The sequence below is a fragment of the Peromyscus leucopus genome, chromosome 6, assembly GCF_004664715.2.
Source record: "Peromyscus leucopus breed LL Stock chromosome 6, UCI_PerLeu_2.1, whole genome shotgun sequence".
Lineage (NCBI taxonomy): Eukaryota > Metazoa > Chordata > Mammalia > Rodentia > Cricetidae > Peromyscus > Peromyscus leucopus.
The window spans coordinates 89633562-89648862 of NC_051068.1; the positions used below are offsets into that span (position 1 = coordinate 89633562).

General features: G+C 41.3%; 1 protein-coding gene across 1 annotated transcript in view; it reads right to left on the reverse strand.

The window, feature by feature from the left end:
• Positions 1 to 15301, reverse strand: part of Slc30a7 (solute carrier family 30 member 7) — a 92423-nt gene that overhangs the window by 6092 nt on the left and 71030 nt on the right. Inside the window, exon 10 of the mRNA XM_037207036.1 lies at positions 2847 to 2996. Within this exon, the coding sequence (XP_037062931.1) occupies positions 2847 to 2996 (150 nt within the window). The remainder of the gene's footprint in view (positions 1 to 2846; positions 2997 to 15301) is intronic.

Consider the following 15301-nt stretch of genomic DNA (forward strand, 5'->3'; position numbering starts at 1 on the left):
CTTTAGGTACATGTGATAAAGGAAGGTGAGAAAAACGGCTAAGGAAAAGTCTGCAGAGCAGGCAAACAAAATCAATACCCAATAAACATTAAAGCCCATTACAAAAAAGAAAAAAAAAGAGGTTGGAAGGGGAGGAAACCAGAAACCTACTTAGAGAAGGGAACACGACCCTTTCTTCTGTGCATACCACTCAAGCAGAGAGCACAAGCCTGGATGATGCTGCCGGTCAGAGAAAGGGGGATTACGAACACAGGGGCTGGAGGAGGCGGGGGGTGGTTTCTGTATTTTAGGGACCCTGACTTGTGTTTGGAGGAAGGCTTTTTGATTCCTTCCTGGATATACTGTTCACTTCTATTTTCAGGTCAGAGTGACAGAGCACAAAAGACAGGAAGCTGGGGGCTCAGGAAGCCGGGGGCTCAGGATGCCGGGGCTCAGGACTTAACTGCCCTAGCGGGAGAGCCAACTGGGAAACTGAGCAGGGCTCTGCCAGGAGAGAATGTGCAGTGGTCTGGCTGGTTCTTGTGCTTTAAGGAATGGAGGGGGATAATGAACCTCAAGTACATTCGAGATCTTTCTTTGAACATATTTAAGAATTTTTCTTCAAATACTATTGCTAATAAAACAGAGTACATTAAGGCTACAACCATAATTGTGACGATATACCATTAACAAGTAATCTTGGCCAGTTTAAAACAAAAGCCATAAACTACTGCATTGCTTCTAACCCAGAGTCTCACCTTTCTGTTTCTCCAGTTATCAACTGATCATTCATTTCAAACCATTAGTTTACATGGCCACTGAGGAAGACTTGGCTGCACAAGACAACCTGGACGGTCCACACTGGATTACACCTCACTACTATTCCTGAAGGAGGACGAGCCCCCAAGTGACTTCCAGCAACTCCCTCCCCTCTCCCACACTCCCACACGAGCCTGTCTTTAGCAGCTGAAGAGAAAATGGTGACTCTGGAAAACGATCAAAGGACAAGGCCACACAGTTCTAAATCCACACAGATGTAGACCACGTAACTAAATAGAAACTTCAAACTGTCTGATTTCTGTTTCTTTCCGTTTAAAGTTACCTAACGCAAGCTTTCATGAAAATGTCTGTAACCAAGCCCACCCCTTACATTCTCACTCAGGGTCAGCGGGAAGAAAGACACCAAACACACAGAGTCAATTCATCAGCAGGAGTCCTCCTCCTTCAGAACCAAGAATAGACACTTTCTACAGAGTCAGCGCCAGTCTAAAAAGTGAATTCATTTACTTTACATCTACTCATTTTGTGTGGGGTGCTTGTGGAGGTCAGGGGAGTCAATTTTCTCTTCCATCATGTGAGGTAGGTCATTAGGCTTGGCAGCGAGGTCCTTCAGCTGCTGAGACATCTCACTGTATGTGATCATTTTTGCCCCCCTCAAAAAAGCAGTCAACTAGTTTTCATTTTGATAAGTGAGAGTTCTATGTAAGATGTAACTTAAAACACAAAGTAATTTAAAAATTTACTTTCATGAAATGAAATCTGTTACAGCAAGCCCTGACATTTGCTCATGCTTCAAGAACAAACACATTACTACTGCATAAGCAGAAAAGGAAATAAATTATTTAAATATTCTATTCTGGTATGTGAGCACTAAAAAAAAAAAAAACCCTTTAGAATCACTAAGTGTAAATAAAAGTTACTTTAGAATGTGACCCCTACTTCTCCCCAGTGGCGTGGGGAAGGGCTTTGATGACCTTTACAGCAAGCCTCAAAGAGAATCCCTGGTAGCTACAAGGAGTGAAATCAACTAGTCAGGACCTTCACTGATAAACGGCTTTAAATATTCCAACCTCAAATATCGTTTCTGAAACAGAAGTGGCAGCTGAAGGCACGTTCAAATTCAGCCATTTCCAAAGGCAGGCAGGGTTAAGACTTCGGAAGCCTTGCTGTGCTCCTGCGGCTTCTTTCTCAGACGAGAAGCTGCAACACTCCTTTTCACAGAGAGAGCTGTGAGTCCGACAAAGCGGGAGTGTGCAGGTGTGCAGGGTGTGCTAGAAGGGGGCTCACAGAGGCCACTCCGAGGAGGGGCGCAGCACTCGGAGAAGACACAGGGTAAAGGAGAGGACCGTGGTCTGGGGAGGGCAGTAAGCAGAAGGTTACTGCCATGTCCCTCTCCTTTGTCCCTGAAACATGGAGCAGTGAGAAGTATTCAGATAGACTGCATAGACCTCCAAGGCTTCATTAAGAAAGCCACGATGAAGCACATTTATAGAGATGAGACAATTTATATACTATGTCTCTCAAAAAGCTGTTAAAATTCTGAGCAAGTGGTACCAGCACACTGTACAGCAGAGTCTTAACTGCATCTAAGATTGGGATTATGTAAATCCTAATTAACATTAGATCTGTCAGTAATTCATTCATAAGGAACCTAAGCATGTGTGTCTCTCATCAGGAGGCAGAATCTCTAATTTCTGTAATGCCTTGAATTTAACTAGACTGCATATTATATTCATGTCTGAAGATGTGAGGGAGAGAAAGAGAAATATATAACCAGTGACACATACATCACAGAAAAGTAATTCTGCTTAGAGGACTGCCTAGACTCCATTCAACAATACTAACTGAAGTAGAAGGCCTGAGTCAATACCCAGCACTGGAAAAAAAAATAAAAGAAAAGAAAGAAAGAAAGAAGATAGTTAAGAACTTTTAAAGGCCTTCCAAATGTTGACTCAGGTTGGAGAGCAATGTTTCCTGCTCTTTTCCTTCAGTAGCATCAATATTTGACATGTTAAACATAGAATTTTTAAAGCTAGCAGATGCAGAGAAACATAAGACTCTTAAAAGAGGTTTGTAACAAGTCATACCTGAGTAAAAATATTATGTGTTTGGCTTAAGATCCACCTGGCATCAGCATCAGGGGCGACTATGAGCTTCAAGGTCCCAACGTAAACATCAGAACAGAGCGTCCAGAAGTGCTGTTCCTGTAAGCTGTAAACTCCTTGTAACTGCTGCACCTGAAAACACAGGCCAGATGTCAGCATCAAGATCAAGACAGCCCCTCCTACCTACATATACCTATCAGGCAAATCAGAAAAAAGGGATGCTGGGACAAATGCCTATGGAGTACTCGTGTTCGGGTGACATTGAGACAATTGCGGAGAAAGAAAATGAACGAACACTTATCAAAATCTGTAGTTCGGCTTTGCTTGGTGAAGACCCTCACAGGTTCTGCTCCTTAAGGGAAATTTCTCCCTGTGCAATTTTGCTCTACTCTGTGAGCTCTGGTGGGAGCCATTACAACTCTGCTCTGGCAAAGTCGTTATAGCTCTGCTCCACTCCAACAAAAGAAAGTCGTTACAAACAACCTCACTCAAGAAATTTATTGGAGGCAGGAATCCAGGAGAGTGGCTGCCTCTGCCAGGGTGGAAAAACCAGCAGCAAATTGAACGGGCACAGGATTTACATAGGGTTTCTTAGGGGCAGAGCTTTTCAGGGTGAAGATTTTCAAGATGGGGATTGGTAAAATCACAAGTCCTGAGCTTGAGACAAGCTCAGAGATTAGTTGGATTCATGCTCACGGTTGTTTTATTTTTGTGCTTGGTGATTGGTTTGTTTTTCATGTTCAGGGATTGGTTAGATTTCAAGTTCTAAGTTGGTTAGGGGCAGGGTGTATTTCCTTGGACCTTGTCTCAGGGCCAGTGTGTTCTTTCACTGGCCTTTAAATCTTACATTCACTCTTTGTTCTTTTAATGAAATTTCTATTATTATATCTATTATTTCTGAGTTCACTGTTTTTCTACAGCAGCCTATCAGTCTTGTTAGACATGTATCTGCTCTATCTTGTAAGATACATTATTGTCATCTCGAAAGTTCACTTCTCAGAGAACTGAGATAAAATATGCTATTCATGCTACTCATTGACTTGCTGGCTGTCATCTTTGGAGTTTATTGTAAGACCAATAAACTCCCATTTTTGTAAATGTACTTTCAGGGTTTTCACTGATTTGAGCCAAATATCAACCCGAGTACAGCTTGATGCAACAACGATATTTCTTGCCATCTTTTTACAACACTATTTCTTCAAGTGACATTTTCAGGCATGAGAGAAACTAACAAAAACAGAAAGCTGGTGTTAGGAGAAGTAGTGGTGCCTTCAATTTCATAGCTACACTCTGAGTCACTAGAAATGAATCTCTATGTAAACAAGGCCTGCCCTGGGTTTCTGTATGACAAATGAGCATGAAATAAAATCATAACAAGATGCATGACTTACCTTTTGCAATTTCTGTGGGTCAGGAATCCTCTACTTCAGGGTATGTCACAAGTTGCAACATTTTTAGCCAGGTCTAGGCTTTCTTTGAAGACTTGCCTAAATGGGGGTCCCCTTTCAAGCATACATGAGTGTTAGCAAATGATGGAACCTAACTGGAGTAACATCTACATTGTTTTGGTTAAAGGTGAATCATTGGTCCCACTCACACTAGATGGGATACCATATGGTCCAGTTTACCAAGGGAAAAAAGGGTAAGAAGTTATAAATTAATTGCAGCATCCAAAAGAGCATTCTTGTTATCCATGGCCCTGCTGTGAGGATGAAGGATGGCATTTGCGTCATCTCTTGACCATACTCCAAATTTACCCATTTTTAAATCCCCTGATTAGCTGCAAATATCAACAAAAGATAGACTTAACCTTTTTATTTATTCAGAATCTTTAATAATCAAGTAAAAACATTGGGGATGTTTTCTTTTTTAAAAAATGAATCTTATTTGCTTGATCCTAAAATTATAAACTACCCCACACTTCACACCATTTGCAAGTCTTCTTGAGCTAGAGAGATACCTCAGTTGGTAAAGTGCTTTCTGCACAAGCACCAGCACAAGGATTTGAGTGTGAACCCCAGAACTGAACAAAAAGCAAGAAATGGCAGTTTATCTGTAATCCAGAGCCAGGAAAAAAAGAGCCAGAAGATTCCTGAACTTTCTGGCCATCAATCTAGCCAAATGAGTGAGTTTCAGTTTTTATAAGGGACATTATCTCTAAAAATAAGGTGGAACATGATTAAGACATCATTGTCATGCCTCCACACTCATGTGCACACCCATACACACAAAGAGATACACACACACCACACACACACCACACACACACAACACACACACAAAAAGAAGAGAGAGAGAGAGAGACTCTCTAGATAGTTTAGGTTAACCCGGACACGCATTCTTCTGAATGCTGAGATTACAGGTATGTAATTTTACACTGACTAAAAATTGATACTTTATGATTTGAAAATTTAGCACATAAACATTTTATATGGTTTGGATAATATGTTCCCCAAGAGCTCATTACTGGCAGATTAGTCCCTAGAGTGGGATGCCAGTATTAGAGATTAAAAACTTTAAGAAGTATGATCTAGTGGAGTGTCTTAGATCATGGGTGTTCTTGGCAGAGAGTGGATAGTTGTCATGGGACTTATCTTAGTTACTTCTTCAGTTACTATGATAAAAAAAACTTACAAAAGTAATTTACAGAAGTAACACTGGTTGTAGATCATAGTTTGAAGGTATAATCCATCATGGTGGGCAAGGCAGCTTAAAGCAGGTGAACACATTGTATTCAGTCAAGAAGCTAAGAGTGCTGAATGCTTTGACTTAGCAAACATTCTCCTTTTATGCAGTTGAAGTTCTCAACCCAGGGAACAATACCCACAGTGGAAGATATTCCCAGTGCAAGTGTTCTAATCAACATAATCACCCATAGGGACATGCAGGGACCCATCTTTCAATTATTCTAAATCTTATCAAATCAATGCTTGAGGTTAATCATCACACTATAATCAGAGGCTTTTCTCTGTCTCGCCCCATTCCAAAGCTGCTTCTAAATAATCACTCAAAAGCGTATATTAATTATAAATGCTCAGCCAGTAGCTCAGGCTTATTACTGACAAGCTATGACTCTTAAAATTAACTCATAATTCTTATCTATGTTTAGACACCTGGTCGGTGGCTTATTACCTCATTTTAATGTCTTGTTTCCTCAGCAGCTGGCTGGCATCTGCCTGACTCCGCTGCTCTCTTCCCTTCCTTTGTTTGGTTGTCCCACCCATGCTTCCTGCCTGGTTACCAACCAATCAGCTTTATAATTAAAAATGAGAGCAATACATATTCACAGAATAAACAGCATCACAGGATGGCTCAGAGAGCTTTAACAAATGAGCTTCACTCCTGATTCTCTCTGGCTTCTTGTTCTGAGACGATTCTTCTCTGTAATGCCATCTACTGCCAAGTCCTCACTAAAGGCTAACCCAGAAGGGCCCACTCTGTCTCCAACTTTGAACCTCCAGAACTGTGATCAAAATAAACATTTATATATAAATTTAGCCTGCCTCAGGCATTTCATAGTGATAAAAGAGACTAATATAATCAAATGTAACTTTATTTCTCAGACCAAAAGCATTGCTATTTTTACAGTGTTCTTAGAAAAAATAGAATTCTTTATTCTTTTAAGATATTTAATTTGATTAATGGATATATCAAATCATGTAAGTTACATTAAAATTTTTACCATTTAAATAGCATTCAAAATAAGGACACTTTCTTAAAAGTTCAAGCTCAAATATTGCTAAGAAAGAATGATTCAACACTATGCTAATTAAGATAATGGCATTGATGAGTATTCTATCAAATAAGTTGTTCAAAGCTTATTATTCACTGGATTTAGTCATAATATAAAAAGGGATGCTTCCAGTATCTGAGAAACAATTAGATATCATTTATGTTACTTTTGGCCTCTATGAGTAATGTCCTGGAGCTTAGTGGTGCATACTTGTAATTTCAGCTCTTGAAAGGAAGGCTGAGACAGGAGGATCAAAAATTCAAGGCCAATCTGGAATACACAGCAAGAAATCAATTAAAAATTACCTAAAAAAAAACCCACTGAAACATATTTATATATAATGTTATATAAATCATAGCTATATTTCATCTTTTATGGCCAAGTAATTGCATATTAATAAAGCATTAATTAAAGATATCCACTGGTGATTGAAACATAGAAGTTTTGTATTCTTATACTTCCCAAACTTTGATTTTAAAAATGTATATAATTTTACATAGTCAGAAAAAATTGTCACTTTTTTCGAGGGAAGACTAAACTAAATCAACAGTTTATTTTTAATAAAACTATTTATTTTAGTGTCAAAAGTCTTCTTAAAAACTTGGTGGGTGCCATAATTTATAAATCTAATGATAATGATAATTGCACTTGGGAAAAATATTTCTTATTGTATGTGGAACTCCACTAGAGTAAATATTCTTCAGAACAGAATTTTAAAACTACATGGCCTTAAATCAGGTCACAATGATAGCAAAATTTTGTGATACTTGAGCTGGGACTTAGAAAAATAAACATCTGTATGTCTGGAGACAAAGAGTATTGGCTCCAAGCAGGACTCAATAGAAATACCCTCTGTCCTTATGACACTTTGGATCTGGCACATTTATGCCCCCTGTAAATGTATTCATCACATTCTAATTGTTATCCAAGCTCTATATGTCGTTCTAGAAAAACATACCTCCTTAAGTCCTATGATAGTTAATGTCAATTATCAACTTCCCAAGTTCCAGACTCACCTAGAAGATAAACCTTTGGGCATGTTTATGATAGGTTATCTGTATTGGATTATTGAATTGGGAAGACTTACCCTAAACACATGTGGCACAATTCTGTGGGTGGGGGTGCTGGAAGGCATAAAACCAAGCAAGCCAGATGACCATGAACATTTGTGTCTCTGTTTCCTGACTGTGGAAAAAAGCATGACCAGCTGCCTATAGCTGAAAGTTTCTCTGCTCCCACCCACTCCCACGATCACCCATGGTCCTGCAGCTGCTTATAAAATAATCACTCAGAGGCTTAATATTATTTACAAACTGTATGGCCTACAGCTAAGAATTCTTGCTGGCTAGCTCTTTTATCTTAAATTAACCCATTTCTATTCATCTATGTATTGCCACTTGGGCCATGGTGTTACTGGTCTGCTGGCATGTTCCTCCTTAGGTGGCAGGCTAGTGTCTCCTCCATTTCTCCTTTCCTCTTCCTGCCTCTCCCTTGGATTTCCTGCCTGGCTATAACATGACTTTCCAAAGGCCAGAGCAGCTTCTTTATTAACCAAGTATAGCAACACATATTCACAGTGTATAGAAAGACATCCCCCAGCAGCTGCATCTAGCTCCTGCCGCTATACCTCCCACGTGAAACATGATGGACTGCACCCTCAAGGTGTGAGCTCAGATAGACCCTTTCTTCATTAGGTTGCAGCTGGCAGGTATCTATCAACCCAATGAGAGCAGGAATGAATGATGCAGCCTCTATCTCTTTGGTTCCTTCTCTGAGCCAACATCCTTTGCTTCTTTGAGAGTCTTTAAAGTTTTCATGCAATTATACCAGACTAAAATGGCCTGTTTTTCTCCCCTCTTCTCTAAACCTGCAGGTTTCTATTTCTTTCAAGACCCAAGTGAGATATCACTTCAAATCAGAGCAATTTATTAAGGGATAGATCTCCCCAGTCTTATTTCCCTTGGCCAAGGAAAGAGAACCTGTTGAACAATGACCACAACTGTATAGTTATCATGGAGGTTCAGGCCCCTCAACTGGCTAGCTACAGAGAACCAGTTACTCTGTGGTATGTCTTTTCAGTTGGCCACTATGCAGCCAACTAACCAAGTCATTTTAGATGTACTACTAAAGAATAATTTTTAAAAGCTAGCTTAAGGGGAAAAGAAGGCATATAATTTTCCATTTGTATAAAATAACAATGAGAGGAAGTATATATTGCTTTTTCTTTTTGCTATATATGGAAGTTTATATGTATGTAAATGCTAGTTTTAACTTTTATATTTTCTAGCGATGTGCAGTACATATGTACATGCATAGGAGTGTATACATAGGTATGTATATACATATATAGTATTGACAAAGCTATGACAAAATAGATCAAATTGGCATATCAATTTTTTTCCAACTGATATCACTTAAGCAGCTATAACTTCAGGCAAGGGTATTTGGCCTGACTTTCCTTGTAGCAGGAACCATAAAGATTCTTTTGCAGGAGATGTCCTTCCTACACCAAGGCTGAAAAATGGCTGTGAACATCAGAAACTATTAATGGGGCTGTTACAGATATAAATAAACAAACTCAGAAGTGGCCCTTATCTTCCACTAGCCTCTACTAACCTCCCTCCACCCATCTTTTAGTAACATCCCTAGAATTTACTGCCTAGTCCAGTTAGTTATTTGGCCTGCTCTTCCTTCACAAATTTATTATTATTATTTTGCCTGAAAAATATAGAAGCATTATGCTTCAGCCATTTCTTTGGACTTTACTCTGCTGTAAAGATCCCCATGCTATGAGAAAAACTCTGGATCTTTTCTCTTTGCAAATCAGCTCCTGACTTAAGTGGGTTGCCAAATGTAGTCAAAGAGCCTATACAGAATTAAAGGGAGGGAATTTCTTTCTCTCTACCCTACAATGTATTATCTATTTGTTCATGATTCTGAGGTTGTGAAGTTGAGAGAGATAAGAACAATGGTGGACAGAGCAACTACAGTAAGATTCTGCCTTGACTGTCCTCAGGGCTGATGATGTTAGGAAAAATAACAGAAGGCCCTTAGTAGCACCCTAGTCCCAGGGCCATTCCTGTCTTGGGGAGGGAGATGTGGAGGGAGCAGGGAAGCCCACTGAACCTTGCTCTCCCCACTCTGGGACACTTGCTCTTGATTGTGCCTCTGGTTGACACTGACTCTTGCTTTTGGGTTGTTTTGGCCTTTGGTTTGGCTCCACCTCATGGCCAGTTCCACTTTATCCTTACCCTTTTTTTCTTCCTCTTGCCAGGGGAAAGAAATTCACAGATAAAAGTCATTGTTCTCCTAACATTTTTTGTTCCATTTTTTTTCTTTCAAGGTTATCTTGATTACTTGAGAGCCCTAGTTTGATTACTCAGAGCCTGACCATCAAGGCTCAAATTCTGTCTCTGCTACATGGGTAGTAGGATAAGCTGTATGATGATCCTAAATTTTCTGTGAGGGTGACTGTCTTAGTTACTGTTCTGTGCTGTGAAGAGACACCATGACCCAGACAGCCAATAAAAGAAAGCATTTAATTGGAGGCTTGCTTACAGTTTCAGAGGGTGAGTTCCATAACCATCATAGTGAGGCATGGCAGCGGGTGGGCAGCCATAATGCTGGGGTGGTAGCTGAGAGCTTATATCTTATTCCCAAGTTGGAGGCAAACAAAGAGGGATACTGAGCCTGGTGTGGGCTTTTGAAATTCAAAGCCCACCCCTAGTGACCCCACCTCCAACAAAGCCACACCTCCTAATCCTTCCTAAACAGTCCAACCACTGGCAACCAACCACTCAAATATATGAGTCCATGGTAGGGAGGCATTTTCATTTAAACCACCACAGTAACAATAGAAATATATCTTCAGAGCACAATTGATGACAGTTGTGACTGCAGGCACACCATCAAGCCAGCTCAAATTCAAACATGGAGGAGAGACTAGTGGATCCTCACAGTAGCAAAGGAGCTATTGTTAATTGACAGCTGCTGAATATGGGGGAGATCAATTTTTTTCATTGATGCAGCCCCTGAAAGGGGCTCTAGTAGACAATCATATAGAAAGGACACTAAGCAGACTTTGTGGGCTTAAAAAGAACAAAACAACAACAAAAACCATGGAGTTGAAATTGGGAAGGAAAAATGGTAGGGGTGGTAGGAAAAAATTGGAAAGGAAGAAATGGAGATTTTATTAAAACATGTTATATGCATGTACGAAATTCCCAAACACTGAAAAAAATTAAGGAGGGGATATTCAATGCTCTATGAAAAGCCTTAACTCATTATTGAACATAGAAAACTTGGGTCAATAAAATTTAAATTGGCTTTGAACTTTATAATAACATGGGAATGTCTGTGTGAAATCAAGTGGACCACAGAGGTTAGGGATGTCCTTGAACAAAGTAGTTATCACTAGGCACCACCTGGCATTTAGCCACAGCTGTCAAGGAGTCCTTGGGAGTCATAATGGACCCTCAAACTAGGTCACAGTATATTCTGGTTCATTAATAACAGATCTCTAAGCAGAAACGTGTCTCCTTGTTTGGGCTGCTCAAGCTTTCCTCAGAAGAAAGCAGGAACACTGCAAAGGCAAGAGTCACATGCCCTTGGCATAGAAGGTTAAATGCTCAACTCATGACTCTCAGATTGTTGTGAGCCCTGTCACGGCACCCTTTAATTAGGAATTTCCTAAAATGAATTTGAAGGATCATCCCACTTCCTTCCTTCATTCACTTATTTATTTTCTTCAGTTCTAGTCTGTTCTCTGCCCCTATTTAAACTAAATTGTGTATATATGCATGTGTGTAGATGCATATAGATATATACATGTGTACATATAGAGAGATGTGTTTATAAAGGTCTATATCTGATATGTATCCTAGTAAGATTATGAAAACTTGATTCACAAAACTGTGAAGGCTGAGATTTCCAAAATCTCCCTGTAAGCTGAAGACCCAGAGGAGCAGGTGGTAGAATCCAATCTAAGTTCTAAGACCCACAAAGCAAGGTGGACCAATCAGTGGCGTGACTCCTAGTCCAAGAGCAGTGAAGCCTGCCGCTCCCAGATTAAACAGGATGACTAGAAGCAAAGAGGTGGACTCATTTTCCTCATGCCTTGGTTCTTTCCAGGCCCTCAGTGGACAGAGAGACACCCACCCACACTGAAAGCCGACCTCCACAGTTGAGTCTTCCAGATCTCAGCAGGGTGTGGTGACACACACATGTGCCAGTAATCTTAGCACTTGGAGGCTGAGCAGGACCTACTGTGCCTTGTTCTACCAAGAACTCACTCTCATGTGCTGGGGCTTTTAGTTTTGATCTTAGCCTATGTGAGATTTCTTGGCAGGGATATTCTCTTGGCTAAACCATTCTGCTTCTTGTGAAGGAGCAAGTGTTTTGTAAGCAGTTCTTTGGTATCCTGAGGCTTGGCACCGCACAACGTAGTCGGTTGAAGACAGTCCAAAAGAACACAGTGGCTTGGACTGTGCAAGGATCAGCTTCAGGAAAGGTGACCTGATACAGCCTCTACTTCCTCAGCATATTCCCCTCACTCCTGTCTATGTGCAGAGCCCGCGTTGTCTGTTGCCCTTCAAGGAAGAAATCTGACTTTTAGACAAAACAAGAAAGGAACAAAAACAAACAGGAAAACTATCCCACACTGTGAGGGGGTGCAGAGGGGAGCTGGGCTTCAGTGGCTCAAGCTGGCCGAGGTGCTCAGGACGAATGCCAGATTCCTTGCTACTTGGCAGTAGATCCGAGTCAGCTGCTCAGGCGAAGGTCCCGACTGAGTCTGCTTTCTTCGTGTCCTGCAGGTTTTGCCTGGAGGAGGTATACCCTCTGCAAAAGAGGAGTCGCACCTGTGATGCAGAGGTCACAAGTGTTTGAGACTCGTTGCTGACACTTCAGTCAGGTTGTTGTGCCTGCTCGGACAGAGGGCTGTCAGCAAAGGTTGCAGAGCGCACTCAACACGGAACCCACTGTTGTGAAGGAAGCATGTATCTCAGGACCTGTTCCTGGTTATGGTCAGGCTGAGGAGATGGCTCGGTGGATAAAACGCTTGCCACGAAAGTACCAGGACCTAAGTTCCATCCCCAGAACCTACATTTTAAAAAGGTAGCACACACTGTAATTCCAGGTCTGGGGAGGCAGAGGCGGGGAACTTGTTGACAAACCAGCCCAGTTTACTTGGTGAATTTGTGTGAGAGAGCCTGTCTCAAAAAAAAAAAAAAAAAAAAGGACAACATCCAAGGAACAATACCTATGATAGACCTCCTTTGGCCTCCACATGTGCACATGTACATCATGCCCACATACAAACATACATACACAAGTAATAAAAGGAAACCAGAACTTGTTATGAGACTCAAACTCAATAACACAAAAAGCAGATGGGGTTTAGTCCATCTCTCTGTTCAGAGCACTGCCCAGAGAGTCAAACCTTACCAACCAAATAAATGCTTCTATTTAAGGAAGCAGATTCCTAAAACACATCAACCCTTCTCCACTGCACACTTTAGGTCCTCCTTTGCCCCACCAGTGTAAGAGCCAGGACCTCTGACTTTGCAATCAGTCACTAGGGTGGTACATGGCAGAGGAGGACTGTAGAGAATCCATTAGACTACACGCTACTGCTCCCCCCCGACACACACACTTGATGAGCATCAAATCGGTTACTATATTATAGCAAAAGGTACCTTGATACTCACACACTTGAGGGGAAAGAGCAGGATTTCCTTCAAAATGTGTATTGCCATTTCTAAGAAGCTGCTGCAGTTTCTACTTCTGCCTTTTTATTTTAAATAGAGAATAAAGCTGTGTTGACAAGATGTGCTCATTCTGTGCTCTCAGCACAGAAGTTCCTGCTTCCTTCCTTTTAGGAGATGAGAGAACTCTGACCCAAGGAGTCTGAAATTCTCATGAGGTCAGCATCATCGCCCTGGGGGCACACTTCACTCTTATCATCAATTTGGTAGAGATTTAAGTTCTGCCCCAGAACTACAGAATAGCTGACCATTCTTCTTTTGGAGTTCATACTCCAGGATTAGACAAATGAGAAATATTTGCTTGCATACACTCATTAAGGGTGCTGATGACAGGGACCTGGGAACAGTATAATGCCAGGAAAGAGAAGGAGCTCAAGGGAAACTTGTCATGCTCTTAGGTTTCTATCACTATAACACAATAGCTGAGACCATTCATTTATGAAGAGGGAAAGGTTATTATGTGGTACCTCATCTTTGTATCCCAATACTCAGGTGCTGAGACATAAGGGCCATGAAAAGTTGAGGACAGAATGAGCTACATACACGTTCTGGGCTAGCTTTGGTTATACAGCAAGGCCTTGTCTCAAAATCAGACAGGCGGAGGAGAAAGAGAGGAAAATGGGAGGAAGCAAAGGAAAGAGGGAAGGAGGAAGGAAAGACATTATTTTGATCATTGTGTTAGAGATTCCAGCCTATGGCTAAGTGGACCCATTGTTTGGGGATTGTTCTATGGCTGTGAAGAGACACCATGACCAAGGTAACTCTTATAAAAGGAAGCATTTAATTAGGAAGTTATAGTTTCAGAGGATAGTCCATTTCCACCATGGCAGTACACAGGCAGACATGGTGCTGAAGGAGTTGAGAGTTCTATATCCTGATCCACACAGAGAGAATCTGAACCTAGCATGGGATTTTGAAAGTGCAAAGCCTTTCCCCCAGTGACAGACTTCTTCCAGCAAGGCCACGCCTCCTAATCCCTGTAATCCTTTCCAACAGCTCCACTCCCTGGTGACTAAGCATTCAAATATATGTGAGCCTATAGGGGCCATTCTCACTGAAATCATCACAGAAGTCTATGTTAAGGCAACATCTGTGGAAGAGCAAAGCCACTTCATAAAGAGCCAGAGAACAAAAAATGAAGGGACAGGGACTTGGGAGAGGGGCAATTGCTTTCAAGAATATACCTTTAAGCAGCAAGGTGTTTTCACAAGGTCTTATCTCTCAAAGGTTTCTTCATTTCCCAAAAATGCTATGTTGTGCCCAGATTGTGGGGACTCCCCCCCCCACAAAAGACCACCACAGACACCAAATCCCATATGTGAAAGCAAAGAGCCTTTATTTTCAAGCTCAGAGCTTGGGCTCTGTCTGATGCAGCAGTGAGAGCAGAGAGCCCCCTCTGGGTGGGGTCTGCCTGAAGCTGTGTCTGGGCCTCTAAGCCTGTCATGGCAGCTGTGTGGTCAAGCTGTTTTGCCCCCTGCCCCCCACAGCTACTCTGGGACCAGGACTGGGCACCATTTATGACACAATCTGCATCAAGCACAGGAGCTGAATTTTTCCCCGACAGGGGAAAAAATGGAGATGCTACCGGTTTATTGACCTGTGCCCTCGGGTAATGTCAGATTTCTAACAATTAGGAGAAAACACTATTTTAATCCAATATGACTTCAAACAGAGTGTCAAATTGTCAGACTAAGGAAGGCCTTCTTTACTCTCCTAAGAAGCTGACTGACATGCAGATTCCAGGGCTCTGGCCAAGGTATTTCATCAAAATTTCAAGAATGGGCTCAAAGGAACAGGTTCCCAGGGCTCTAGTGGACAGCAGGAGATCCCCCGCCACTACCACCAAAACCATGCACCAAGGACAGAGGAGTTTGGAGTTTCTTGTCCTTACAGAAAGTAAATAAACACCCATTATTTTAAACAAATAAAATCTAAAAAAA